Here is a 27,318-nt window from a genome sequence, read left to right on the forward strand (position 1 = left end):
CCGAGCAGGGACAGGCAGAGGATGCACTGGTCACTTCCTGAATCTCTCTCCTCTCCCACATGCACCTCCCCTGCAAGCCCCCCAAAGCCACGTACACACGCACACACATGCACATGGATGCACACACACGCACACACATGCACGCACACGCACACACAGATGCACACGCACACACGGATGCACGTGCATGTGCACACACACGCAGGAACACACACATGCGCACACACGCACATACTCCCACAAGCACAGGCAGCACACACCGCGAGTGGCCTCGGAGCATCCCCACCCAGGCCCACCCTCGCATTCCAGGCTGCTCCCTGCAGATAAGCCTCAGCCCAGCCCACAGTCTCGGCAGGGCAGCAGCCCTGCAGCCTCCCTGCTGGCACAGCCACAGGCCACTCTTAGGACTGGAGGGACCAGATGCCCACAGAGCCCCAAGCCCACTGTCCTGGTGAGTAAGAGGGGCTGGGGTGCGTGCAGTCAGGCATTTTCCTAATGGCCCTGACCCCGTGAGGAGGAGGGGCCCAGGAAGACATCCAGGGAGCCCAGTCCCACCATGGTGCCCCTGTCTCCAGGAGGTGTGGGCTACCCACATCTCGGGTTCCCCGGCTCCCACGGAATCACAGGGCAAATGGCTCCGAGATGGCAGCCCCGGGCAGGCTCAGCGCACTTGCGTCTGAGTCTGGGGGCTGGAGGCGGGTTCCTGGGACAGGCCCTGTGGTGGTGCCTGTGGCTGTAACGCTGCATGCCCAGGTGCCCGCTCCTGAAAGCCAGCGGGTACTTGTGCCTGGTTTTACATGTACTTGGGTGAATTTCATGGATGTGTCCCACCACCCAGGGACGCAGGGTGGGGAGGTGCGTGTGTCTTAGCAGCAACCGGCCCAGGCAGCCCCTGCTCATAGGTTTATGTGGCAACACGTGCCAGCTCAGCCCAGGGCCCCTGCCGCGTGGCACAGTCATGCCTGGAGCCAGGAGATGGTGTGTCCAAACCCACGGGCCAGGTCCTCATGGGGGTGCCAAGCGTCTGGGGGGCCGGGAAGTGAGCCTGCCTCCCTGCCACTGCCATTTAGACCCATGGGTGTAAAACATGCGTGTCCTCTGATGGCCTCGCGTGGGGCTCCTCGCAGCGCCTGGGTGCACCCACTCGGTCGGCGCTGTGGTGAAGGTGACGCCGGGCGCATGGGACCTCAGGTAGGTGCCCCAGGCAGCAGCGTCCTGATCTCCGATTCGCGCTCCTCAGTCTTTTGGCTTCAGAACTCCTGCCACCAACAGCAGCACAGGGAGAGGCCTGAGCACCCAGCCCACCTACCCCCAGACTGTGCTGCCCTCGGTCCTCCAGAGCTCCAGGCAAGAAGTCACATCTTCACACTGAAACAGCAGAAAACCAAGGCTTGTCTTCCTCCTCCATCCTGAGGTCCTGGGTAAGTCCACGGGGAAGGACCCATGGGTGTAAAACTGGTTTATAAACGGCTCAGACACAGCTTCCCCATGCTGAGACATGCTTCAAGACTGGGGGTCCAGGGCTCCCCCAAACGCTGCTGGGCCTCGCCCATCAGCTAATGATGCACGTGGAGTGCAGGGGTCACATCCGAATCTGAAAAGAAACATTATGTTCTCACCGCACAGCTTCAGTCAGTTCTACAGACCGGAGGGAAGGTGTGGCTCCTCCCAGACTCCTCATTTCTCTAACATCTGGCTGGTGGTGGCACTGGGGCCTCAGTGCGTGAGGCGTGATGGCTGCTTCATAAACAGCACGTTGTGAGACAAGCAGTCTTTTTTATTCTCCTGTCCCAAAAGATTTCACGACTGGAATCTTTTTTTTTCTTTGAGACAGGGTCTCACTCTGTCACCAGGCTGGAGTGCGGTGGCACGATCTCAGCTCACTGCAACCTCTGTCTCCCGAGCAATTCTCCTGCCTCAGCCTCCTGAGTAGTTGGGACAACAGGCACGCACCACCACACCCAGCTAATTTTTGTATTTTTAGTAGAGACGGGTTTCATCATGTTGGCCAGGATGGTCTCGATCTCTTGACCTTGTGATCTGCTCACCTCGGTCTACCAAAGTGCTGGGATTCAGGCATGAGCCACTGCACCCGGCCCACAACTGGAATCTTTAAAAAATCTTCTGTTTGTGCACACCCTGTCCCCAGGCCCAGGTGTGGGGCTGGACAGGGCTGGGACCTGCCTCTACCTGCCAGGCGTGGCTCCTTTCCTCTCCCTTGTCCTGAAAACAACTGGTTCCTTCTGTCCCCATCCAATTGCGGTGGAAAATCACAAACAAGCAGAGGAAACTGGCAGCCGACTCGGGGCTCAGCCGGGCTCCCCTGTGCTCTAAGCACCCCGTCTCCCCCATGTGGAGGCCGCCTGTGGGAGCGGGAGAGAACCCGCAGGTCAGCCTTGGCTTTGCTCTGGCTCCCAGGACCCATGTGTGACCGAGGACCCAGCCAACACACCACCAGATGCCTGCACTTCCATGTGCCCTGTCCCAGGCATTAAGTCTGCACCACGTGGGGCTTGGAGAAGCATGTGCTGGACGTGCGGCTGCCAGTGGAAGCTGGACACACCCTCCCACAGTCCCCTGCCTGCCAGGCCGAGGCTGCTGGGAAAACCCATGGGAAGGGCGGTCGCAGACCCGCCAGAAACGTCCAGACCCAGGCACTCTCTGCAAGCTCCTTCCACAGCCAGCCTCCTGCTCTGGCCCCCAGCAAGGCACCAGCCCCGTGTGATTCCTGCCTCCTCTCTACAACGGCCGGCCAGGGCTCTCGGGACAACCTCGACTCCGGTGTGGGGTTCTGGGGTTTGTGCATCTGACATAAATTCCAAGAAGTAAACACCCTCTTAGTTCCCATCCAAGTCTTGAGAATTTCCTGTTGTCCCGGCCAGTCTGTGGAGTCACCCACATCTGCACTTCATCAGCCCGGCAAGGCGCTGGAACCAGAAGCAGATGGGCAGCAGGGACGCAGCCTTCAAAGGGCCCTGCAGAAGCTCTGCTGAGACCACCCTGTGTCAGGATGAGGGCGGCTGGCGGAACAGCGGCTTGACGATCGCGCCTGCTGAGGCCGCCCCCTCCCTCCGTGTCCTTGTTCTGTGCTAGGGCTCCCGCTCTGTTGGGTTTGGGAGCCGCAGACACACATGCGGGAGGGGGCAGTGGGACTCCACCACGACCAAGACCCCAAGCAACAGGGAGAGCAGGAGGGCATGACGGGCTGGGGGGAAGCCCACGGCCCAGCTGCGAGTCCCCTTAGTGGGAGTCGCCCCCGAGAGCCACAGATCCTCCCAGGAGGGTCGCTCTTAAATGCTACTCCCAGGCCTTCCGCCCCCCTGCGCCCAGCCTCCCATAGCGCCAGGGGTTAGAAGCAGCGTGACGGCCGAGGGCACAGGGACCTGGAGCGCCCCAGAAGTGCCAGGAGGGTGGGGGCCGGTGCCGGCCTCTGCGAACCAGGACCTCTGGGGGTGCTGCCGCCGTGTGGGAGCGTGGCCATGGCCTCCTCCCCACTCAACCTGAGGAAAGGACCAGAGGGGGCCGCCGAGACAATCAAATGTGTCCTCTGGGCTCTGAAACCCAGCACTGGCTTTTCGTTGGAAGTTAGCCATTTGAAGACTCCCGAAAGATAAATGGTTTAGTTAATTAAGGAGGAAATAAATTCTTCCCCCATGGAAACTTTTGGGAAACTTTCCTTTCAAGGCACCGTTCTGCACTGTGTGCTTGGGAACACTGAGTGTTTGAGACACGGCACCCCCCGTCCACCTCCCAGGGTACAGGCAGGAAGGGTTGGGGACATCCCCCTAGGGCCTTCTGAGCCACCCAGGAGAGTGGAGGCTGCCAGCACCAACGTGCCCCGCATGCCCCATCAGGTTCCGGGGGCCAAGAACAGAAACAGAAACAGCAACTTTTCCCTGGGCACAAGCCAAGGAAGAAGGGAAAGCAGAAAGCCGACGGACGCATCTGCAGTGAACCCCCGGGGAAAATCCCACCACAAGCAACGTCCCTGCGGAAGTGAGTGGAGAAACGTGTGTCAGGACCCAGCACGCACCACGGGCTGGAGAGGGCAGAGCTGCCGCCTTTCTGGAACAGACCCGGGGCGTGTGTGGGGAACGCTGCTTCTCCTGTGGATGTACAGAGCCACACGCCAACCTGTGAACCGAGACTGCTCCCAGGAAATGGCAGCTCTCGGAACTGCCCTGAGCCAGGGCCCCACGCACGGGCAGTGCACGGACAGGAAACGGTCCAAGTTCTGCTGTTACCATGGGCTGGGAACAGGACTCTCTGTCCCAGCACTGTCTTGGGCGTGTGCCCGTGAACGGTTTGCATGGATGCGGGACACCTGCGTTCACGAAGCTTTGGAGCCTGGGTGGGGTGGGAATCCCACGCCGGGTTTGGGGTCTCCGGAGACGGGACAGAGTATGAGACCCTCTCGCAGTGTCTGCCCAGCAGGGCAGAATAATTCTGAGCAGAATAGATGAAGACGCTTCCGAGCTCTCTGGCAGCATAAGCTCTGCGTGAGAGCCTGACCGCTTACAAGGTGACCTGCCTAGTCCCGTCCCCAGCTGTGGGGGGTGACCGTTCCCATCAATAGCAGAGGTGGCCCAGGCCCCACGTGACATTCGCCCCATCCCAGGCCCCACTGAGAGCCCCACCTGGCATATCCAGAATCCTACCCTTCTTGCCACCTAAGAATGACCTGGCCCCGAGGTCCTCCAAGTACAGTCCCTGGCCCCGCAGGTCTGGGTGAACTTGCTCCCTCCAGGCACACGGGTCTCTCCCCTTCCCAGCAATCCTGTGATATCTGCCCCCCTTTTGAGGGCAGCATTCCGTGATGGGGGCAGGCCTGGAACATGGGGGCGGGGGGAGGCCTATGGTACCTATGGTCCTGGGAACACGGGTGTGGGAGTGGGGGACGGCTGTGGTACCTATGGTGCTGGGAACACGGGGGCGGGGGAGAGGTACCTATGGTCCTGGGGGTATCTACGGTCCCGGGGGCAACTGGATGGCTGGGGGGTGTGAAGTCCCCAGGGTAGGCAACAGTCCCCCAGTACCCACCGGCCTCCAGGCCCTGGGGGCCACCAGGCTCAAAAGCAACAGGCGAGACAAGGGGTCTGGCCCGCGCCGGGCATCCCTGGCCTGTCCTCTGGGACAGGAAGGTGGGGAGGGGCAGCAGGGGGTGGGCCTGGAGCAGGGCCTTAGAAGTCTCCCGGCCTTTCCCATCAGGAAGCACATCCTGTTGGTGTCTGGCTGCCGCGGCAGGGCCGCTATTTGTTGCGGTTGGCTACGCCCTCCGGCTCACCAAAAACAGCCTCAAAAACAACCATTTCCTCTCTGCTGAGAGCCAGGGAAGGCGAGCTCCGCGCACACGGGCGTCCCTGCGGCAGCCACTCGCTTTCCAGGACCAGCCAACTGCCCTAGAGGCATCTGCACAGGGGCCCACGCGGTAGAGAGGAGCTGTGAACCCGCTCCACGCTGGTCACCCTGCCTGGAGCCTGGTGCTCACGGCGGGCCGGTGCTAAGAAGCGTGGCCCGGGCTCGACTCCCACTGCTGCCGGCCTCCCGGGTGACTCTGTTTTCCACTGCTGCAGGCGAGAAGAGGCACGCACGGCGCAGGCCGGCCTCCGCTTCCCAGGAAGACGGCGCACTCCCGGCCCTGGGTTCTTGCTGCTGCCCACCCTCTCCTCCCTGGAATGGGCCCCGAGGCGAGCGGCTTCAGCACAGGCCTGGCCCTGCTCCAGGTGCAGGAAGGAGGATAAGGCCGGGCCGAGAGGCGGCTCACCTGGATCGGCCCATGGGCCTCCGCCCGCGCCACCCCGAGGATGAGCGGTGATGTCCTCTAGCCACCCCTAGCAGCGTCGGCTCTCCCTGGACCCTGGACGTGCGGCTGTGGACTGGGACTTGGCTTTCTCCGGATAAGTAGCGGCACTGGCGACAGCGATGACTGTGCAGAGACTTGTGGCTGCGGCCGTGCTGGTGGCCCTAGTCTCACTCATCCTCAACAACGTGGCGGCCTTCACCTCCAACTGGGTGTGCCAGACGCTGGAGGACGGGCGCAGGCGCAGCGTGGGGCTGTGGAGGTCCTGCTGGCTGGTGGACAGGGCCCGGGGAGGGCTGAGCCCTGGGGCCAGGGCCAGCCAGGTGGACGCACGTGACTGTGAGGCGCTGGGCTGGGGCTCTGAGGCGGCCGGCTTCCAGGAGTCCCGAGGCACCGTCAAACGTAAGTCCACTTGTTTTCCTGATGCCTTCAGCGTGGCCGAGGCTCGAGGGCACACAGGAGACACCAGGCATGGACCTGGTGAGTGGGTGGGGAGGCCTGGCCCCTGCTCTGCCCCAAGCGTGGCCTCTGGACAGGCAGGAGCGGGCACTGGGTCTCCCAGGGAACCAGGCCCCACAGCCCCCTCTCCCTGGCCAGAGGCAGCCCCACACACCCCTCCTGCTCAGTGCAGAGTCTGCCTCCAGCTCTTTTACACAGGAATTCATCTCAGGCATTTGGGTGGCCTTTCTGCAGTTACGCATAGTTAAGAGACGGGCATATGAATCAAATCAAGGAAAGGCATTTTTTCCTTGGTTGAAAACAATTATTATGGCTGGGCGCGGTGGCTCACGTCTGTAATCCTAGCACTTTGGGAGGCCGAGGCAAGAGGATTGCTTGAGGCCAAGAGTTCAAGACCAACCTAGCCAACATAGTAAGAAACCCTGTCTCTAAAAATTAAAAAAAAAACCGTTTCTTTACTCATGAGTAAAATGAACAAGAAATGAGTAAAATAAACAGAAGTTTAAAAATGCACGGGTGAGTTCTGGCTTTGTTCTCACAGTTGTTGGGGTCTTTGAGGCGGAGAGCGGCAGAAGGAGATCCCCAGGGATGGGTTTCAGATGGGACGCTGGAAAGGAGACGGACAGGGAGGCCGGGACGCTCGGAAGGGGACAGGGATGCTGAGTGGTTGCAGGGGAGAGGAAGGGCTCAGAAAGATGCCACCGCACGGTGGGGTTTGAGTGGCAGGTGTGGGGCTGCACACATAGGAAGGCGCTTACAGCCACGGTCATCTCAGCAGTCACGGCCTGGGGACGCAAGTCTCCCAAAGGCCAACTCTCTAAAACTGCCGGCAAGGTTTTGACTCGCAGACACCCCAGTCTCCGCTGCAGAGCGGCCCAGGCTCAGGGTTGGACGCACCTTCTGCTCTGAAGACAATGCTGGTCTCTGAGGCAGCGCCTCTGCTCTAGGCTCTGGAGGGAGTCTCGGAGTCCTGGGGTAACACATACCACACGTGCCTCAACCACACAGCTCCATCCTCAACCTGCCGCACTCAGAACCCTCAGCGGGGAACGTCATCCCCATTTCGCAGGCAAAGAAACCGAGGCTTTGCAGAAGCCATGTGGCTAGGATGAGGTCCCACGAGGGAATTCAACGCCCTTCTGTCCACTCGAAGGCCCTCAGCTGCGCTGCACAGCCTGGACTGGGCACCTCCTCTCACGTCCTTCACCAGCAGGGACCAACAGCCGTCTTTTAAAAAGATCAAAGCCTATGAATAACTTCAAAGCTTCTACCGGCTCTCAGAACCCGGTGTCTTATGGAAAGCCCGAGACTTGGGTCTCTGCGTGACTCAGGCCAGGCGCCCTTCTTCCAGACTCTGCCTGCTCTGCTGAAGGAGCTGCAGCCCCGTGACTGTGCCGAGCCTCTCGCGGGGGCAGCGGTTTCGCAGGCCCTGGAGGTGGGGCCGGGTGTTCGTGTGCTTTGGGACCATCACTGGCATCCAGCCCACAGAGCACCCCCCACCGGGGGAGGGAGTTCCCTGCCGGCCCTTGGCTGCAGCTCCGCACCTCCAGGCCTCCTAACTGCTGCCACCAACACCCACATGTGGCCCAGGCAGCCCAGTCTCAGGGCAGTTGGGAGCCTTGGCGCCCCTCCCTGTTGCTACCTCTTGCATTCCTCCAGTCACAGGGCCGCGTGTAGCCTCTGGGGCGTCGTTTGCATCTGTCCCAGGTCCCCGGCTGTCCACTTGCTTAGGCCTGGTCACCTCAGGCCAGCAGGACACACGATCCCCTCACAGAGCCCCCTGGACAGCCTCCTGCTCACCTGCCTGCATCTACTGCTCCTCCCTGAGCCCTGGTCAGCCCCTTGGACAATATTTACAACATCCTCCTGCAACTCGTACGGCATCTGCAGGTGGCTGAGCCTCAGCGAACCTGAGCAGCGAAGCTTTGTCCACATGAGGGAAGCGTCACGGAAGCTCCGTGTGAACGAGACTCAGTTCAGGAAAAGGAACAGGCTCGATGGGTAACTTTTCTTTCATTTTTAAATTTATTTTGAGACGGAGTCTTGCTCTGTCACCCAGGCTGGAGTGCAGCCACCACATCCCCCAAGGCCCCAAGACAGGGACGCACCTAGCGTCTCCCTTGGCCGTGCTGGTGTCTTCCTCCTGCCTCTCTCGCCTTCTCTTTCACCAACGTCCATCTGCACTGGTGCCCACCTCTCCAAGCCCACGTGCTGTTCTCCCACGGGGCGGCCCCTCTGTCCACACAGCCCAGCAACATTTGCTGCCCCCACTCACGGGCACCCGTGTCCCCAACCTGGTGAGGGGCCGCTACCTGCCACCGCCGCACGTCAAGCCTGCAAAATCCTGCCCATAACCTAGGTGGGCCTGGAAGTAAGCCCTGGCGAGGGGCAGCAGCTCCAGCCTCGCCACCCCACTGAGTCCGGCCAGCTCCTAGCATCTTCCTTCATGCCTCGGCCAGTGTTCCTTGTAAAATCACCCAGCACGCATGATGGGCTGCGACCCTCTGTGCTGTGAGGCTGGGTGCTGCTTTGCTCACAGTTCCATCCCGAGAACCAGTCTAGGGTCGGGGTGGGGCAAGCCAGGGAAGGCAACGTCACACCGCGTGTCGCCTCACACACGCCAGGGAAGGCAACGTCACACCGCGTGTTTCCTCACACAAGCCAGGCCATCCTCAGGGTTTCTGGATGTCGCTGAGGTCCACGTGGATGTCTCCGGATGGCTCTGTGCCCCGAGGCCCTGCCCCATGGAACACACAGAGTCAAAATCATCCAGCGCTTGTCACTTGCAAACATCAGCAGGGGCCTGCCTGAGGGATGGGAGATGCGCCCCGGACATCCTGAACTCTGGTCAGGGCAAACAGGGCTGGGCCCAGGGCAGAGGGGTCTGGTCTCGACTTCATCCAGGTTCAGGCCCTCCTGTGCCCCTGCCTGGGGTGTTCTGTGGCCTGTGGTGAGTGGGACTTTCATTGCGGATCAGGGGCTGTCTTTCCCTGTGAGAGCTTGGGGGACCAGGGAGGCCTGAGGTCCACCTCATAGGCCATATCCAGCGCGGGTCTCAATTTCTGCTCCTCACTTCGTCTCGTTTTGGACATTTACTTCTTCGCTCTGTGTTTCGAGCGTTCTGTCAGGCATCTGCAACAAGGTGGCTCGGGAACAGATGACAGTATGATTGAATCTTGATGCAGGTGAGCTGGAGCCTAGCGCTAAAGGGGAGCCCCACCCCTCTCTCCGGTGGCTCCACGTGTCTCCGTCACCACGCACGCCCCACCACACATCAAATGGGCACGTGAGACCCTGCCTGAGTACAGGTGGAGGACAGAGCTCCCGGGCTTCAACCCTGCTCGGCCAGGACCCAGATGAACCACGTTCTCACCAACATCTTTAAAAGTCAGAGGCCACCACGTGGGGCCACACATACAGGCAGCACCACAGGAACCTGTAACACGCCCGAGCTGTGAACGGCAGCTCTAAACAGCTTTCTTGGGGCAGGCGGGAGCGTGGCTCAGACAGGAAGGCTCGGTCAGGAGTGCCTCCTTCCTGGCAGGGTGGTGGGTCTGTGGGTACCACTGTGGTGAGCCACGCACCCTGGGGACTCGGAGGCTGCACAGTGGCTTGTGGAGCGTGGCTGCTGCACAGAGCCCCTGCCATGGTGTGTGGCACAGGGCTGTGTGCCTAGAGCTGCCAGGAAGGAAGGCAGGGAGGCCAGGGGCTGAGGGCGGGAGGACAGGTCAGGGGTGCGTCTGCACATGCCCAGCTCCCAGGAGCCTCGGTCACTCAGCCTCACAACTACGCGTGCACCTGTGCCTGGTGCTCAGGCCCACCTCGGTCATGCCATTCCGGGCTATGCTCCTCCCGGGGCAGCCCTGTACCCCTCCTCCCCCTTCATTCCGGTCTTTTCTCCCCTCCACGGCAGAGCTCAGAGCCCTGGGCCAGGAATCTGAGCTGCTCCTCTCTCAAACATAACCTGCTTGATGTTTTAGTGCCTCCCTCATTTTGCAATGTTTAGAGAAGCAGAGGCTTCTGGACGGAAATCATTGCCAAGACGGTTAAGAGCAAAGATGGCACATCACCATGCCACAGATCCCGCTGGAAGGGGCCTCCAGAGCTCACACACATCCCTAACGCGTCGACAGGACGCCCTCAAAATGCAGGCCTCATTCTGGTCCCTGCAGGCTGCACGTGGTCACTGATCGGGGCTGGCTGTGGAGCCCGCGGGAGCAGTCAGGAAAGTCCTGCCAGTCTGCCGGGGCAGTGTCTGCCTAAACCCTGGCTCCTGCTGGTCCCACCTGCAGAGGCCCTGGGGCAGGTAAGAAACCCAGGGCAAAGGCACCCCACACCTCAGGCCTCACCAAGCTGCACAGTGCCACACCGCCCCTCGCCTTGGGCCTCACCAAGTCGCACAGTGCCAACATTGCCCCACACCTCAGGCCTCACCAAGCCACACGGTGCCAACGTCGCCCCATGCCTTGGGCCCCAGCAAGCCACACAGTGCCAATGTCACCCCATGCCTCAGGCCTCAGCAAGCCACACGGTGCCAGGTTGAGGTCAAGCACATCTCTGCCGTCCTCTGGCATTTCCAGTGCTCTGGGCTCTGCCCCTTCCTTCAAGCACTCTGGCCCCACGGCTGCCTGTGCCCACGCTGAGCCAGATCCTCACCTGCTGCCAGGCTTTCCCGCTCTCCCTATGGGGGACCCTTGGCCACCAGGCTGGCTCTCAGCCCCCGCGTCTGTTTCTTCTTTTGAGAGAACCTTGCGGGAGTGCTATGGTTTCTAACTCTGCAGTTACTTTGAAGATGAAAGAACGTGAGCTCTCAGTTACGTGGCAGCGACGCTCACTGGGGCGTCTGTTTTGCTGCGAGAAAAATGAGTGAGAAGCCGCTGCTGCTTCCCACTGCCCTGTCAGTGGTGCCTGCCTGTCCATGGGCTGGCAGCGCGTTTGGCTCTCCCCCTTGCTGGCAGAAGGCTCATGGTGCCACGTACCAGCTGCTCAGACTCCTTAGCAGCCTGGGGGCCCCCGTGCCCCAGAGTCCTTCATGCCTCCACTTCCTGTGCAGTGCCCTCACGCCCTGGAGGCCTCAGGGCTGGGGGTGCTACCCAGGCTGTAGCAGTCACGCTGGAAAAGCCTGGCACCCAGGAAGGAGAGCTCCCTCCGCCCCGAGTGACAGGAGGGGGTGCTGCGGAGGGAAGCAGCCTGAAATACAGTGGGTAGGATGGGGGCCCTCTGTGGCGAGGAGCAGTGCGCCTCCAGGGACACCAGGATGCCGAAAGCCTAGACAGACCATCCCAGACAGCAGCTCAGCCGGGAGCCAGGGTGGGATGTGAGTGCTCTGCAGCGCCCGGGAGCCAGGGTGGGATGTGAGTGCTGGGCAGCGCCCAGGAGCCAGGGCCAGCTGGGAAGCAGATGCCTCGGCTCTGGAGCTTTGAGGTTGTTCTGTGAATCCAGACTGCATTTCAATAAATGTTGAGGTTGAACCACGTGGAACTGCTAATACCCCCTACAGTGGTTCCAACGGATACTTCTAACCACGTAAACACTCGCGAAGTAAAGCAGCCCGTACCCCTTCCCCCACCCCAAGCCTTGATGCCAGCATGCCTGCCCCGTGCATGCGTGAACCTCGACAGCCTCCCCTGCCGGGCTGGCTTCCCACAGGCACGCTCTGAGGAGGCAGCTTGAGGATCTCCCCATCCCCCTCTCAGCCTCCGCCCAGGACACACAGCAGTCACCCTAGAGGCCGGCACCTTCAGGACTCTTGGGAGATTCTGCTGCTCCCTCGATTCTGGTGTCTGTGATGGATGCAGGCACGGGGACCCGCTCCTGAGCGATTCGGGTGCCTGTGATGGATGCGGGCACAGGGACCCGCTCCTGAGCGATTCGGGTGCCTGTGATGGATGCGGGCACGGGGACCCGCTCCTGAGCGATTCGGGTGCCTGTGATGGATGCGGGCACGGGGACCCGCTCCTGAGCGATTCGGGTGCCTGTGATGGATGCGGGCACGGGGACCCGCTCCTGAGCGATTCGGGTGCCTGTGATGGATGCGGGCACGGGGACCCGCTCCTGAGCGATTCGGGTGCCTGTGATGGATGCGGGCACGGGGACCCGCTCCTGAGCGATTCTCGTGTCTGTGATGGATGCGGGCACGGGGACCCGCTCCTGAGCGATTCTCGTGTCTGTGATGGATGCGGGCACGGGGACCCGCTCCTGAGCGATTCTCGTGTCTGTGATGGATGCGGGCACGGGGACCCGCTCCTGAGGGATTCTGGTGTCTGTGATGGATGCAGGCACGGGGACCTGCTCCTGACTGGCGAGGCTGCTTCCCTCTTAGAGTCCTGCATCAGTTACCTGAAGATGCCCTGAAATTTCAAGGCAAGCTGTTTAAAAAGGTGCAACTGTTTGCAACGACTTAGCTTTGGGAATTGAATTTCCCAAATATTGTTCAATCGAAAACAAGGCACGGCGATGACAGGCTGGGGACTCCGTGGGGCTGTTGTTTCACGTGCAGCCCCTGACTCTGGGCTGAGTGTCCATCAGCACACACACTATTTGCTCTGCAGCACGCGGGGGCCTGGGAACACACTGCTTCACCATCACCTCATTTGGGCCTCTGTGTAAGGTTTTATTTGTGGGAGAACATTTCTCTGCTACAGAAATGTGACAAGCCCTGGTCCCCGAGGGCAACAAATGCACCTCCCTCTAAGGTTCACCCACAGAAGGCTCCGTCTTCCCCTGACCACGTGTCCATATGCCCTGCCTGCCTGGCTCCTGCAACCAGGGTATAGGTGGGGGACAGAGAAGGCTAGGCGCAGACCTACTGTGAGTGGGGAAGCAGGTCCTGACTTTAGCCGCTGAGTGAAGGATTTGTGGCAGGAAGTGTATGGGGTGGGGGTGCCCGGGCCCCAGGGGGTGAGAGGGTCAGGTGGGGGGCACTGGTTCAGACCCATGTGCGACCCCTGCTCAGCTCCTTGCTGGTTATGAGGGGCCCAGAAGAGGGGCTTCTCCTCGGGCCCAAGTCCCCCAGCTGCTGGGAGGAGAAAACACAACCATGGGCCGCTTGGGGGTCGGGAAGCTGACCACGCAGGACAGCAGTCCTGAGGAGCTGGCCCCCCACGGAGGCTCTGGTCAGGCAGCACCCTTGTGTTGGATGCTGTGAGTTTAGTGAGGGGCCTGTGAGGCAGACAGGGAAGCCGGTGTTGCTGGTGGGGCTTCCCCTTCCCACCTCCACCCCTATGCTATCGTCTTCAAGGGTCAAGTCAAGCAGAGAGGAGCAGCTGTCTCAGGAAGACAGAAACAGCAGCGTAGCGTCCGTCCCTGCAGTGATAGGACCACTGCAGCCAGGCCTGGCGGCTGGGATGCACCCTTCTGATCAGGAAGACATGGGACCCAGGGCTTGCAGGCAGGTGAGGGGGAGGGCGTGATGCTTCCAGAAGGCTCTGCCCAGAGGAGGCACGGCCCGTGCCGACTGTCCTTTCCAAGGCAAACACAGACCATGAAAGTGGTGTGACGGCCGGCGTGGCCTCTGGAGCCCACCTGCGCTCACCACTGTCTCTCTGTTCTTGGCCTACAGTGCAGTTCGACATGATGCGTGCCTGCAACCTGGTGGCCACGGCCGCGCTCACCGCAGGCCAGCTCACTTTCATCCTGGGGCTGGTGGGCCTGCCCCTTCTGTCACCCGACGCCCCGTGCTGGGAGGAGGCCATGGCCGCCGCGTTCCAACTAGCAAGTAAGTACCTGGGCGGGCGGGGCCACCACGTCCTTGCCCCCTGTGGCCTTCTGGTGTCACAGGAGGGTTCTGGGGCCTTCGGTGGCCTGGGGGGAAGCTGCAGGCCGTACCTCTCAATGTGTGGCCACAGACCACTGAGAAGCCCCATGGGGCATCCTCCCTCTCCACGGGCTGCTGTGGGCAAGAATGATGAATGACAGAAGCACACCCAGGCCAAGGAGCAGGGAGGCCGCCACCACCTGGCGCGGCCTGGCGTGTCTGTCATGCCCTTTTCCACTTTAAAGGCCGAGGCACTTTGCTTTCCTGAGTCTGTGGGGTCTGACTGCTGACTGGCCCTTGTGCAGCCCACATGGGGTGGCCTGGGTCCTGCCCCTTCCTCAATGCTGAGGCAGCTGGCGGGGAGCAGCCCCTGGGCAGAGGCAGAAGGGCCCACGCCTGGCCCTGCCCTGTGCCCCTTCCCAGCTAAGAGGCCTAGAGCAGATCAGGCCTAGGGAGGCCAAGGCCTGTGCTCTGTTATAAACGCAGCTTCCTAGGACCCGCCTGGGGTCAGCGCAGGCCATTTCCATGAGCGGGACAAGACAGTGTGAGGAGAACACGCTAGCACGTTCCACATGGCCTGAGCCGACGGTGAGGGGCCTGCACAAGCACACGCCATGTGCCTGGCTCAGACACAGATGCAGATGGCAGGACCATCACGAGGACCCTGGCTTCCCCAAGCTGCCATGCGAGTGGGGGAGGAGGCCCGGCCTTGCAGGCAAGGGGGCCATCGCGGCTCAGAGCCTCCTCTCAACGCTCTAGACCCAACACCCTGGGACAGAGCTTGAGAAGACCTGGCGTCATAGAGGGTGACAGTGATGAGGTCGTCGTAAATGACCTATGGAACGGTCCTGCGGCGTTCTAGACAAGTGGTGGGGCCACAGCAGTGTCCAGCCATGACCCCCAGCGACCCGAGGGGCTCTGCTGGTCTTCTGTGGCTGACTGAGAGGTGTGAGGACCGTGGGCACCTGGGGCAGGCTCAGGTCTCCTGCTGCTCACTGGGACAGGTCAGCCTGGTGACCGCAGAGACAGGGACACAAAGAAAGCGAGCGTGTCAGCCCGTGGCTGAGTGTGGCCAGCACGAAGCTGCCCGCACCTCCTCCTCCTCCTCCTCGGGCCAGTGCGGCATTCTGCAGGCTGCCCTGCAGCTCCCACAGAGGAAGTGGCAGGAAGTCCAGAGTGAATCATTCTAGGAATAACGATCCTGGGCCCTTATCTTTAAGAAATACAATGTCCAGAATGAGGATGACAGACTGTGGGGGCAGGTATTCCTGCGCTGGAAAGTGCCCCGGGCGAGTCAGGCCGACTCTCTGGGCGCTATTAATAGCATGGTGTGATAGCATGGTGTGGCCCTGGACAAGTCACTTCCCCTGGCGGACAGGGTGGGAAGGGAGGGTGCCTCCAGGCTTCAGTGGAAGAGCACAGGGCGTGGAGCCCGGAACTGAAGCTGCATCTTGTTTCCATCACCATCGACGTGGGGTCGGGCAGATTACTGAGCTAACATGAGCCTCCGCGTGCCCAATTTCGAAAAGGGTAATTTCTGCCCCCACCCAGGTGATTGTAAGAACGAACGAGACAGGGACGTGGGACAGAGGACTGACTCTGCCTCCTCCCCTCCTGCATGACTGCAGGGAAAACACGAGACTCTCAACGAGGTGCCCAGGCTAGGAAAGCTCCCACAGGGCCCTCTGCTGACCCGAGGGCCATAAAACAGAGAAGTGGTTTTCCTGTCTCACTGAAATGGCCAATCTCTACCGCGTGCAGAGACGGGCAACCCCGTGGCTTAAAGAAGGAAATGGAAGATTTTGAAAATGTAATTGGAAATGCTGGGTCAGAATAAAGATATTTTAGTGGTATACAGAAAGCAAAAGCAATAGTTTTTGATTCTGAAAATAACTCCTTCGAGTAGGATAACCCAATGGATCACTACATTTCTTTTTTTTTTTTTTTGAGATGGAGTCTTGCTCTGTTGCCCAGGCTGGAGTGCAGTGGCGCAATCTCTGCTCACTGCAACCTCTGCCTCCTGGGTTCAAGCGATTCTCCTGCCTCAGCCTCCCATGTAGCTGGGATTACAGGCATGCGCCACCATGCCCTGCTAATTTTTGTGTTTTTAGTAGAGATGGGGTTTCACCATTGTTGGTCTGGCTGGTCTTGAACTCCTGACCTCAGGTGATCCACCTGCCTCAGCCTCCCAAAGTGCTAGAATTACAGACGTGTGCCACTGCGCCCAGCCAGATCACTGCATTTCTTTTTCTTTTTCTTCTTTTTTTGAGATGGAGTCTCGCTCTGTTGCCCAGGCTGGAGTGCAGTGGCACGATCTCGGCTCACTGCAACCTCTGCCTCCTTGGTTCACACCATTCTCCTGCCTCAGCCTCCCGAGTAGCTGGGACTACAGGCACTTGCCACCACACCTGGCTAATTTTTTGTATTTTTAGTAGAGACGGGGTTTCACCATGTTAGCCAGGATGGTCTCGATCTCCTGACCTCGTGATCCGTCCACCTCGGCCTCCCAAAGTGCTGGGATTACAGGCATGAGCCACTGCGCCCGGCCCAGATCACTGCATTTCTTAATAAATCTCCTTGAAACTCTTGTTTAGAATTATTAGGACTACTGTGGATTTGGCATGTCGAAAATGACAGCTTACTTCCTACAAAATCTTATTTCAGGACAAGATAGTGTTTCCAAATTTATTTTAAAAACTCACACATGGGGGCAAGCAGCCTGCACATGCCGTGCAGCACTCCCGGGGGACGGGCTGGAGGCTTTCGCAGGCCTGTCCTGGTCAGGAGGGGTGGTGGCGGGGGAGGGACTGTGCTCCAGCACAACTTCTGACAAGGTTGGACCAGGTTCTGTCCAACAACCGCCAGAACAGCGGGCCCCAGGGCGAGGGCCAGCAGCACCGAGAGGGCCCTTGGTGTTCTGGCGGCTTCTCTCGTCCCCACAGGCCGCCTCTCCCTCAGTGTCCAACCATCACCCCTGACGGGTCTGTTTTGCCCAAAAAGGAAATGCATTTTGGCCCTGTTTAGACTTGTTTCATTGACAAACAGGAGAGAGAGTAGCTATGTGCCTTTCTTCTATCATGCTGCTAATTTTAGAGTCGGTTTTTTTCCTGTGCTCGCGTCTGTTTTAAACAGTCAGGGAGAGACTGAAGGGCGCCAGGATGTCCTGTCACAGGACAAGGAAACGCATGCTATTACCTGTTATGCAAGTGAACCTCGATCTCAGGGCTTGGCAGAGGTGGGGCGGGCAGTGAGGAGAGAAGATGCTCATGAAAGGAGGAAAAGTACATGGAATAATGGGGAGGCTGGAACACCCTCGAAAGCCAGAGTGCAACACACTGAAAGGAGGGCTGCTCGTCAGCTCGAGAGAGAGGTGACAGGGCCTGTGCTTTTGCTCTCACTCCATAAATGTTTCTGGGCCCAGTGCCATGCTCAGCATGACGCCTGGGTCTGCAAAGGGACCACCCTCCTCGCCCCTCAAGGCTGCCTCTTCCCTGCTCTGACACCCAGAGAGAGCAGCTGAGGGAAGCCACTGTCCTGGCTTGGTGGCCACCACCCTTGGCATTCTATTCAGAGGTTGTGTTCTGCTCACTCCACAGACCCCTCGATTCTCCCCGCTCCTCCTCGTGGCCTCTTCTCTCTGCACTGCACCTCTGTTCTTTCACGGTCTGTGGTCTTGTTGATTTGTGCAGATAGGCACGGGCAGGGAGGGAAAGGAGTATTGAAGGGGGTCAGGGCGAGTGGCCAATGGAAGGTAAAAGGTCATTACGGCCTCTGATGGCTGCGGCCACGGCGTGACCCTGGCACCTGATGCCTGAGCAGCACGAGGCCGAGGGCGACTTCTGCAGGCAGCCTAGGCCGGGAGGCTCCCTGGCACAATCAGGTACCTGAGGATGCCCCGAGGCCTCAGATGTTTCCCGGCTGGGGCGCTGGCTGGTTCTGCGGGAGCCCAGAGCAGGTGGCCTGGATTCTGCTCCTGGCTCTGCCCCGGTCAGTCGTGAGTCCCTGGAGGAGCCCCCCTTCCCCTGGTGTGATCTGTGCAGCGGAGAGTGACCACTCCAGCCCACAGATGTGCCGTCGTCAGCAATGCTCGCAGCTGTTATTCCAGCGTCTCTCTGAAGCCCTGCTGGGTAACACGCATGCTGAGAAGCTTCAGGCCTGAAGCGCAGCCCACATGCTCCCTGGTGCAGCACCTGTGACCCCCACCTAGGCCTGTCCCCCTCCGGGGGGCAAACTGTCCTCTTGGCAAGAACGCCGCCAGGATCGATTCATGGAGCAGGGCCCTCCCGCCTGCAGCTCTGGCTTTCACACGGGGCCTGGGCCTCAGGGTCTGCTGTCCTGTCCTGTCCTGAGCCTGAAGAGAACTCTTTGCGGTGGTTCGATCTAGCAGCCCTGCAGAGCTCTGGACTTGGGTTGAATCTTCAAAGGGCAACTCCTCAGCCATCGCTGGAGCCCAGAGCAGCTGCTGTCTTACCAGGGCCAGCATGAGGAGGTCATGGCCACACATTGGGGTCAAGCCAGTGAAGTCCCCACCGTCCCCCAGTCGGTGCTCACATGACACTGCCTGCGTCCGTGTGGGAACCTGTGGCATCTCTGCTATAAGAATGCTGGGCTTAGCTGGGTTTCTCCGTGTTTTGTTGCCAGAGAGATGGGTTCTCGCCTGCTTCTTCCTCGAAACAATCCCTCTTCCCCCCGACTCCGCATTACCTTGTCATTTGTATAAATGACTTCTGATCCTTTTTGGAAAATGGTGGCATATAATCCCAAATTCCCCGAATGACATCGGGGCACCAGAAGGACACTAGAAAGGGCACCCTGGATGGCACTGGTCCGTCCCGATGCCCCATGACATGCTGAGAAGCTGCCGTGTAGAAGTCAGCTGTTGCTGTTTTATTCTGAACTGCCTTCACAATGGCATTCAGGTTTTCCTGGAGACATTGACTTTATCAGTCCTTAAACGGTCAGCAGGGTTGATAGTCAGTCGCTGACCTGGAATCCTGCTCGCTGGTGAGAAAGTCTGCTGTTTTCCTAGACTTGGGAATCTTCTCGTGGAAATATACACTTTCTTGTTATTTACAATAACCTGGTTCTTTGTTTGGTCAGGATTATTTATTTATTTGAGACAGGTTTCACTCCAATGCCCAGCCTGGAGTTCAGTGGTGCAATCTGGGTTCAATATTAAGTTCCACTTCCCAGGTTCAAGTGATTCTCCTGCCTCAGCCTCCCGATTAGCTGGGACTACAGGCATGAGCCACCATGCCCAGCTAATTTTGTATTTTTGGTAGAGACGGGGTTTCACCATGTTGGCCAGGCTGTTCTCGAACTCCTGACCTCAGGTGATCCACCCACCTCAGCCTCCCACAGCGCTGGGATTACAGGCATGAGTCATTGCGCCCGGCAAATCATCTATTTATTTCTTAAAGCATAGATGGGGTCTTGCCATGTTGCCCAGGCTGCTCTCACACGCCTGGGCTCAAGTGATCCTCCTGCTTTAGCCTCTCAAAGTGCTAGGGTGAAGGCGTGGGCCGCTGCAGTCAGCCTGGTCTGCATAGCTCACTTGCTTGTCTTTGGTGCCCACTCCCCAGGCATCAGTTTGTGTCCCCTTCATCTCTTCTTTCTCTTCCAACTGTGGCTGTTGAGAGCTTTGGAGCCTCTCGTTCTTCCCTCCCAGGGCCTCTCCCTCTAGAGAGGACCGTTTGGGTCACCGTCATCTTGTTGCTCACAAGTGGGAAACTCCAGCCCCCACCAGGGCCTTGAGGTGGCCAGGCAGCCGTCTGCTCCGCAGATTCTCTTTAGAGCCAAGGGCACCCAGTTTGCCAGCTCTGCAGCTGTCCGAAGAGCATCGGGGTCAGCCCCGGGGTCTTTCCACTCTGCCACCTGCGTGCCTGTGTGACAGCCATTCCAAAAGGAAGGCCTGTGACAGAAGCTGAAGCCCCAAGAAGCCGCAGGAAGGAAGGGAGAGGGGAGAGGCTGGCCAGGCCGTGGAGCTGTAATTCACACCGTTCGGGCGGCTCACAGGAAGAGGCTGTTTGCTTTGGCAACACAACTTCATGAAATGGAATTGATTCCATGGGCAGAATCTCGTGTTTGCTAAAACTCTTCCCTTACATTTGTTTCTAGACAAACTGATGAACATCATTGAAAAGTTTTGGGGGAAAATTCTTCAGGAAACAGGACAATGAGGACAGAGGGAATCTTAATGTAAAGACGGTGTGAGAAAGGAAAACTCAAAGGTTTAGGGCCAGCCCCAGCCCTGTCTCCTTCCACCCCTTCCTATCCCCCCACGTAGGGAAGTGGAAAGGACAGCAGTAAAAGGCTAACTTGACTTCGGAACAGCATCCACAGCACCGTGTGATGATGCAGCTGACTCAGTCACCTTCTTACCAGCGTCTGGAGGCCAAGGTTAGAGCAGTGCAGTGAGGTGTGTGGCTACAGGCGCCTCTGCATTTCCGTGTATTTGTTAGCTTTTTACTGCTGACACGTGGAACACATGGAAGGTTCCCTCACGCCAAGCATCTGTTCATGACATAAACTTTTCTCCGTCAGGGTAGGATCAGGACCACCGTCCTCCGCAGGAGCCACCGGCGCTCTCCAGCAGTGGTGCCCCTGCCTGCTCTGGTGCTAGGACGAGGGCAATGTCCCCTTTTCACAGCATGCCTAGGGCTGCTCAGGTTCATGAGGTCTGGGGCCTGGTGGCGCCTCCAGGTCTCACTGGTGTCCGAGAGCACGGTTCAACCTTACAAACCCCTCTCTATCTAGATGTGCTCTAAACGGAACCAAAAACAAACAAAAGCCGACACTGGTCTTCACATAGAAGTCAAGTAAATGCAAAATTTTAGCCTTTTTTTCACACAAGGTACAGACCTAGAATTTTCCCTTCTGCTTCTGTGGTGATAAATATGCCAAGTAAGCTCCAGCCCTGGAGCTGTGCCACCAGCGAGCAAAGCGCAGCTCCTAGAATGTGGCTCCCAGAACGCAGCTCCCAGACTGGACTCCCAGAATGTGGCTCCCACCAGCGAGCGACGTGCGACTCCCAGAACTCGACTCCCAGAACACGGCTCCAGACGCACCTTGGGTGCTTTTCTTTCTTTATTTTTTTATTTTTATTTTTATTTTTAGACGGAGTTTCGCTCCTGTTGCCTAGGCTGGAATGCAGTGGCAGTCTCAGCTCACCGCAAGCTCCACCTCCCGGGTTCTAGCGATTCTCCTGCCTCAGCCCCTTGAGTAGCTGGGATTACAGGCACCTGCTACCACGCCTGGCTAATTTTTGTACCTTTAGTAGAGATGCGGTTTCACCATGTTGGCCAGGCTGGTCTGGAACTCCTGACCTCAGGTGATCCACCGCCTCGGCCTCCCTAAGCGGTAGGATTACAGGCGTGAGGCACGGTGCCCGGTCACTTGTTGCTAGAGTTTCAAGAAACAGCTTTCTAGACTCATGACTCTGGGGTGGGGCCTGCCCTGCTCCCTCCTGCTTTGTGATGGTCCCTGCCTGTTAGGCTTGTTGTTTACACCTGATCTGCCACCTTGATTACTGCCTTGGGGCAGGAGGCCGCACTCGGTCCTGCCGCCCGCTCTGTGGTTTCCTCCATGGTTTGGTTTTTCCACTTTTAACTGAGAGTCTGGAGGGCCTTCCCCACAAGCTTGACCCTCCAGGTAGGGCGAGGCCCTGCCAAATGCCACCCTCTGGGGACAACGAGATTAATGACTTCCCCATCTCTCTAAAAGGAATGCCAGTCCCCCAAGGACAAGTCAAGAGTGCCCTAGCCGTCTCTGTGGCTGATGCTAACCCTAGTGTAGTCCCCGGCATGCCAGTGGCGGCCGAACAGGCCTGCTAAGTACAGGGCCACGTAGCCGATGCCAGCGGGTCCTTGGGAATCATGGTGCCCCTCCGTGAGCATTCAAAGGCACCAGTGTAGCGGCATCCATGTGATCTGGCCAGAGGGTCCTGTCCCTCTGAGGGGTGTTGGTCACTAAAATGCCAAGGCTGCTGTCCCTCCTCGCCTTTCCCGCAGGTCCACACTGCATTCTATTCTGTTTCATGTCCACTTTGATTTCCTCAAATGATTCACTCAACAAGTAATTGTGGAGTGACTGCTGGGAAGCTGTGGTCAATGATGGGGCAAGTTCTGGCCCCGGGGAGCCTGCACTATGGCGGGGGACAGCGGCCAGAGCCACCCGTGAGTAAAGACACAATGACCACAGCTGGCGGAGGGGGGGGCAGGTGCAACTCTAAGCCTAGGCCCGAAGGATCAGAAGCAAGAGGGGCCCCTCCTCCCTGGGGCCAGTCAATCTGGGGACAGTGGCGCAAGGAGAAGCCCAGAGTAGGTGGACCTGGTGACTCAGAGGGGTGGAAAGGGCCAGTGTGACCACAGGTGGCAGAGGGGCAGCCGCAGGTATCAGGGGAGATCCTAAGGCAATGAGAACCACAAGGGTGCTGAGTGCTGGGGAGATGGGATGTGAGTTTGATAAAGATCAGGGTGCAGCACTGGAGGGAGGGCCGCCTGCATCAATGTCCCCAGCAAGGTCACCCAGCACAGCCGCAGACACCTTGAAACACCCAGCACATCCCTCACTGTCGAACCCAACTTCGGGACGTGCTTGTTCATGGAAGAGCCTAAGATCCGCGGCACTTCAATCTTCTACTGTGCTTTGTTGGGAGCTACCTGTACAAAGGAGGCCATACCACACGCGCGTGGTCCGGCAGACCCGGCAAGATCAACTCTGCGGGGCATCCTCCCCAGGCTGGTTGCCCCATGTTTCCTTAGAGCTTTCTTCCCAAGGTTTTCCTAGAAAGCCGCTGTGAAGCCGAGCTGTGCACTCAGAAGCCTCCCGGGTGTGTCCCTGGTGACGTCCCCGGGCCTCCCCCTGGTATTGTGTGGCCCACGCCATCCCCCTGCACGCCCCTCCTCCCCACTGGACCACTGTCTAATGCTGGGCCGTCCAGAGCACGTCTGCCCACGCTCTGAGGGCGGCTGACCCAGGGCCTTGCCGTGCTGAGCTTCGTCCACTCGCCCTCCTGGGAGTAGGGCTGCGGGTCCCAGGGCAGCGCGGCTTCCAGAGCTGCCAGCGCCAGCGCAGTCCTGGGCGAGGGCAGCCCCTCCGCTTGCAGCCGCACCAGTCGGTGCTTCTCCCTTTCTCATTTTGCTCAGTCCAGGAAGTGAGTGCATCTTATCCATTCCAAAAGCCTTAGGGTCAGCCCTCCGGATTGAGTTCTCATCCCTCACACTTCCTCAATGATGGTACCTCCAGGTCCCCTCTGTATGGAAACTGACCCCCACGACAACCACAGACGGTGAGGGAGGTTGACCCTGGAAGCCATGGGGGGCCCAATCCCTTTCCACTGTTCCATTTGGATGAATGATGTGTAGAACTGGAGGCCACATAGATTTTAAACATGTTTCTGTAACACCCGCAAGTAGAAAGGAAGCCTGGTAAGGGGGAGAAACAGGCTCTGGCCACAGTGGGCTGGAGCCTCATGAAGGCCAGCTGCTGCCGGCATAACCTCCCGTCCTCCAGCATCGCCTCCTGCTGGGCCGGGACTCTCCCCAAGGCTCCCACTGCCCCTGCCAAGAGCGCCCCACCCTTCCCGCTCGCCTCTGTCCCAGGTGTCCTGAGCTCTCCACTGTGCGTGCCCTGCCTCCAGGGCCACCTCCTCTGAGCCCTGACGCAAGCACAACCCATCCCCCACCGGCAGAAAGTACCAGACACTGTGAACACGAGAGGACACTGTTCAAAGTGCTCTCATTTTCATCACACACAACACAGGCTCATTCCTTCACCCCAGTAACACAAGCATTGATACCACACGATCGTGAGCAGAGGGCACATTCCACACTGGTAGAAATGCCAGAAGTTTCCTTTGTTAGTTTTCATTACAAATAGGATGCTTTTTTTTTTTTTTTGAAAGAGAGTCTTGCTCTGTCACCTCCCAGGCTGGAGTGCAGTGGCTTGATCTCAGCTCACTGCAACGTCTGCCTCCTGGGTTCAAGCAATTCTCTGCCTCAGTCTCCTGAGTAGCCGGGACTACAGGCATGTGCCACCATGCCTCGCTAATTTTTTTTTTTTTGTATTTTAGTAGAGATGGGGTTTCACCATCTTGGCCAGGCCGGTCTTGAACTCCTGACCTTGTGATCCACCCGTCTCAGCCTCCCAAAGTGCTGGGATTACAGGCATGAGCCACTGTGCCTTGCCTAGAATGTTATTTTTAATAAAACAGAAGTATCCAGGAGCTACCTATGTATAAAAAGCTCCATGAAGTATTATAAAGAATGAACACAGAAACCAGTCACTGTCATTGTTCAGGACAAAATGGAGATAGATAAATGCTTAATTCATACTGTCCGGAGGGTACAGTGATGATGAGAAGATAATGCTTGTGTGTTTAGGAAAAACAAGGCTGGTTACCCATCTCTCGCTCTGTCTCTCCTTCCCTACGCCTCTGTCTCTGTCTGTCTCTGTCTCCATCTGTCTCTGTGTCTGTCTCTCTGTATCTCTCTTGGTCTCTGTCTCTCTGTGGTGTCTCCATCTGTCTCTCTGTGTCTCCATCTCTGTCTCTCTGTGTCTCCGTCTCTGTCTCTCTGTGTCTCCGTCTCTGTCTCTCTGTGTCTCCATCTGTCTCTCTGTGTCTCTCTTGGTCTCTGTCTCTCTGTGGTGTCTCCATCTGTCTCTCTGTGTCTCCGTCTCTGTCTCTCTGTGTCTCTGTCCCTGTGTCTGTTTCTCTCCCGTCCTCTCTCGATGCTGGGGCCACACAGGGCAGGACATGATTTGGTTTCCCGAGGAATGCAGGGGAGGCGGTTGGGAGTGGAGAGACCGGCGTGAACAGACGCACAGGTGTCAACAAGCAGACCAGGCAAAGGGACAGCAGTGGGGCTCGGCACGGCCAGAGCCTGGGGAGAAACATGGACGAGTGCCCCGTGGGCAAGAGGGGCTGGAGAGTTTAATCTGGACCAGTGTGAGTTACAGAGAGTCTCTGGCACTTTGGGTACAAGAAACAGACCCACTCAGGTCACTGTAACAGAGAGGGAGGGGTGCTGGGTAGGCAGAAGTGGGACTGGGGCTAAAGGCTGGCTGGAGGCCCCATGGCCTCCAGGACAATCTGTGGCCATGTCCCCATGGCTGTAGGCGATGAGGAGGGGCAGGGCCACATGGATGGCTCTCCATCCCAGAGCCTATGTTTCCAGCTGGATTAGGACACCCAGCTCCATCGGTGCAGCCACAGTATCCTGTTATCCTAGTTGGCAGATTCCAGGCATGAAACCCTGATTTTCCTGTTGTAAGAACTAAAAAAGTCTGTGGAGCTCCTTAAAGATAAAAATATAAGTGACTGTGGTATCAGCAACTAACTAGACGGGAACAAGCTGAGCCAACCGAGGGTTGCTCATGGCCCACCTCTCCTTCTCTGGTTTCAGGCTCTGGAAAGAGGGGAAAGCATGGAAGGAAAATCCGCCAGGCAGGAGGGAGGGTCTAGAACGAGAAGCACTGACGTTGAGGGAAGACACCAGATATAGTCAAGGAGCCCTAGACAAGGCACTGGCCCCATCTCTGCCCTGCCCGAGCCGCAGATGCCAGGCCATCTGCAGTTCCCAAAGCAAAGGCCAAGAGCAAGAAACTGTCAGGAGCACAGCTCTGGGCGCGATGAGCACCAAACTGACCTGTTTCCAGATAAGACTTAGAAAATATCTTTTTACTTTCACTTTGAACGAATTAAGCATTTACAAAAGTCAGAGATGGATTTAACACAAAATTACTGCTGAGTTTGGGGGGCTAGGAAAGGCCCCCCAAGTTTGTGTTGCAAGCATCAGTGCTGACCTGAAGGAAAGGTCACAGGAGCAGCATGCCAGGACAGAATTAAGCAGACACACACCACCCCTCCACAGCCGCTAGAGCCTAAAGTCCTAAGAGCCACAGAAGGGCTAATACAAGGTGGCTCAGGCCGGGCGCGGTGGCTCACGTGTGTAATCCCAGCACTTTGGGAGGCCGAGGCGGGTGGATCACAAGGTCAGGAGATCAAGACCATCCTGGCTAACACAGAGAAACCCCGTCTCTACTAAAAATACAAAAAGATTAGCCGGGCGTGGTGGCGGGCGCCTGTAGTCCCAGCTACTCGGGAGGCTGAGGCAGCAGAATGGTGTGAACCCGGGAGGCGGAGCTTGCAGTGAGCTGAGATCCGGCCACTGCACTCCAGCCTGGGCGACAGAGCGAGACTTCGTCTCAAAAAAAAAAAAAAAAAACAAGGTGGCTCAACACCGGGGCGGCTGCCCCATAAAGTAAGAACCTGCTTTAGGACAGAGGACTGGGGAAGTGTAAAGCAGGCTGGAACCCGCTCTAGGACAGAGGGCTGGGGAAGGAGTGGAATCTGCCTTCCTCTCAGATAAGGCCTCTCAACCCTTCTCTCTCATCTGCAGGTTTTGTCCTGGTTATCGGGCTGGTGACTTTCTACAGAATTGGCCCATACACCAACCTGTCCTGGTCCTGCTACCTAAACATTGGTGCCTGCCTTCTGGCCACGCTGGCGGCAGCCATGCTCATCTGGAACATTCTCCACAAGAGGGAGGACTGCATGGCGCCCCGAGTGATTGTCATCAGTCGCTCCCTGACGGCGCGCTTTCGCCGTGGGCTGGACAATGACTACGTGGAGTCACCATGCTGAGTCGCCCGTCTCAGGACTCCATCGATGTGCACCTGCTATCATGGAAAGCCTGGAAACCAAGGGACTCCACCACCAAGTCACTTCCCCTGCTTGTGCAGAGGCACGGGATGAGTCTGGGTGACCTCTGTGCCATGCGTGTGAGACGCGTGCGTGTTTACTGTTATGTCAGTCATATGTCTATACGTGCTGTGGGCCAACCTCATTTGCCTCCAGCTTTCCTGGTTAGCGCAACGCGGCTCCATGGCCACACGTGCTTCAGGGTGGAGGCTGGAAGCTGAGACACAGGTTAGGTGGCGTGAGGCTGCCCTGCGCTCCGCTTTGCTTTGGGATTAATTTATTCTGCATCTGCTGAGAGGGGCAGCCCAGTCATGTCTTATACTTTGTAAAGCAGACCAACAAGGAAAATTTTCTTAAAATATTCACAATATTCCTTGAGGGAGTCATAATCTACAGCCGGCTAGTGATGGTTTCAGACAGAATCGTGTTCGTGCCTGTTTTGCTCGATTCCTTTCCTAAGTTAAATAAATGCAAGTCTCTGAACTCTGTCTATAACTTGTGTTCTATCCATCTATACTGCGACATGGCTGAAAAACATTTGATCCACTTTTCTGTGATTTTTTGGGGGCTCACACTAAGGGTCAAAACGACCTTTTCAGA

General features: G+C 58.2%; 2 protein-coding genes across 8 annotated transcripts in view; one reads left to right on the forward strand and one right to left on the reverse strand.

The window, feature by feature from the left end:
* Positions 1 to 27,318, reverse strand: part of IFT140 (intraflagellar transport 140) — a 107,441-nt gene that overhangs the window by 24,338 nt on the left and 55,785 nt on the right. The window contains exon 20 of one of the 7 annotated variants that reach the window (XM_074028505.1): positions 8,266 to 8,996. The exons of 5 other annotated variants lie outside the window; for them this stretch is intronic. In XM_074028505.1, coding sequence (XP_073884606.1) covers positions 8,912 to 8,996 — 85 coding nt within the window. In that variant the 3' untranslated portion in view covers positions 8,266 to 8,911. Of the gene's footprint in view, positions 1 to 8,265; positions 8,997 to 9,264; positions 9,406 to 27,318 lie in introns of those variants that run through there. One more of the 7 variants, XM_074028506.1, reaches the window with a different exon arrangement.
* TMEM204 (transmembrane protein 204) lies at positions 5,324 to 27,201 on the forward strand. The gene is made up of 3 exons (XM_005590859.4): positions 5,324 to 6,202; positions 13,821 to 13,976; positions 26,417 to 27,201. Exons 1-3 carry the CDS (start codon positions 5,923 to 5,925, stop codon positions 26,659 to 26,661), a joined length of 681 nt encoding a protein of 226 aa, XP_005590916.1. The 5' UTR covers positions 5,324 to 5,922; the 3' UTR covers positions 26,662 to 27,201.

The sequence above is a fragment of the Macaca fascicularis genome, chromosome 20 (assembly GCF_037993035.2).
Source record: "Macaca fascicularis isolate 582-1 chromosome 20, T2T-MFA8v1.1".
NCBI lineage: Eukaryota > Metazoa > Chordata > Mammalia > Primates > Cercopithecidae > Macaca > Macaca fascicularis.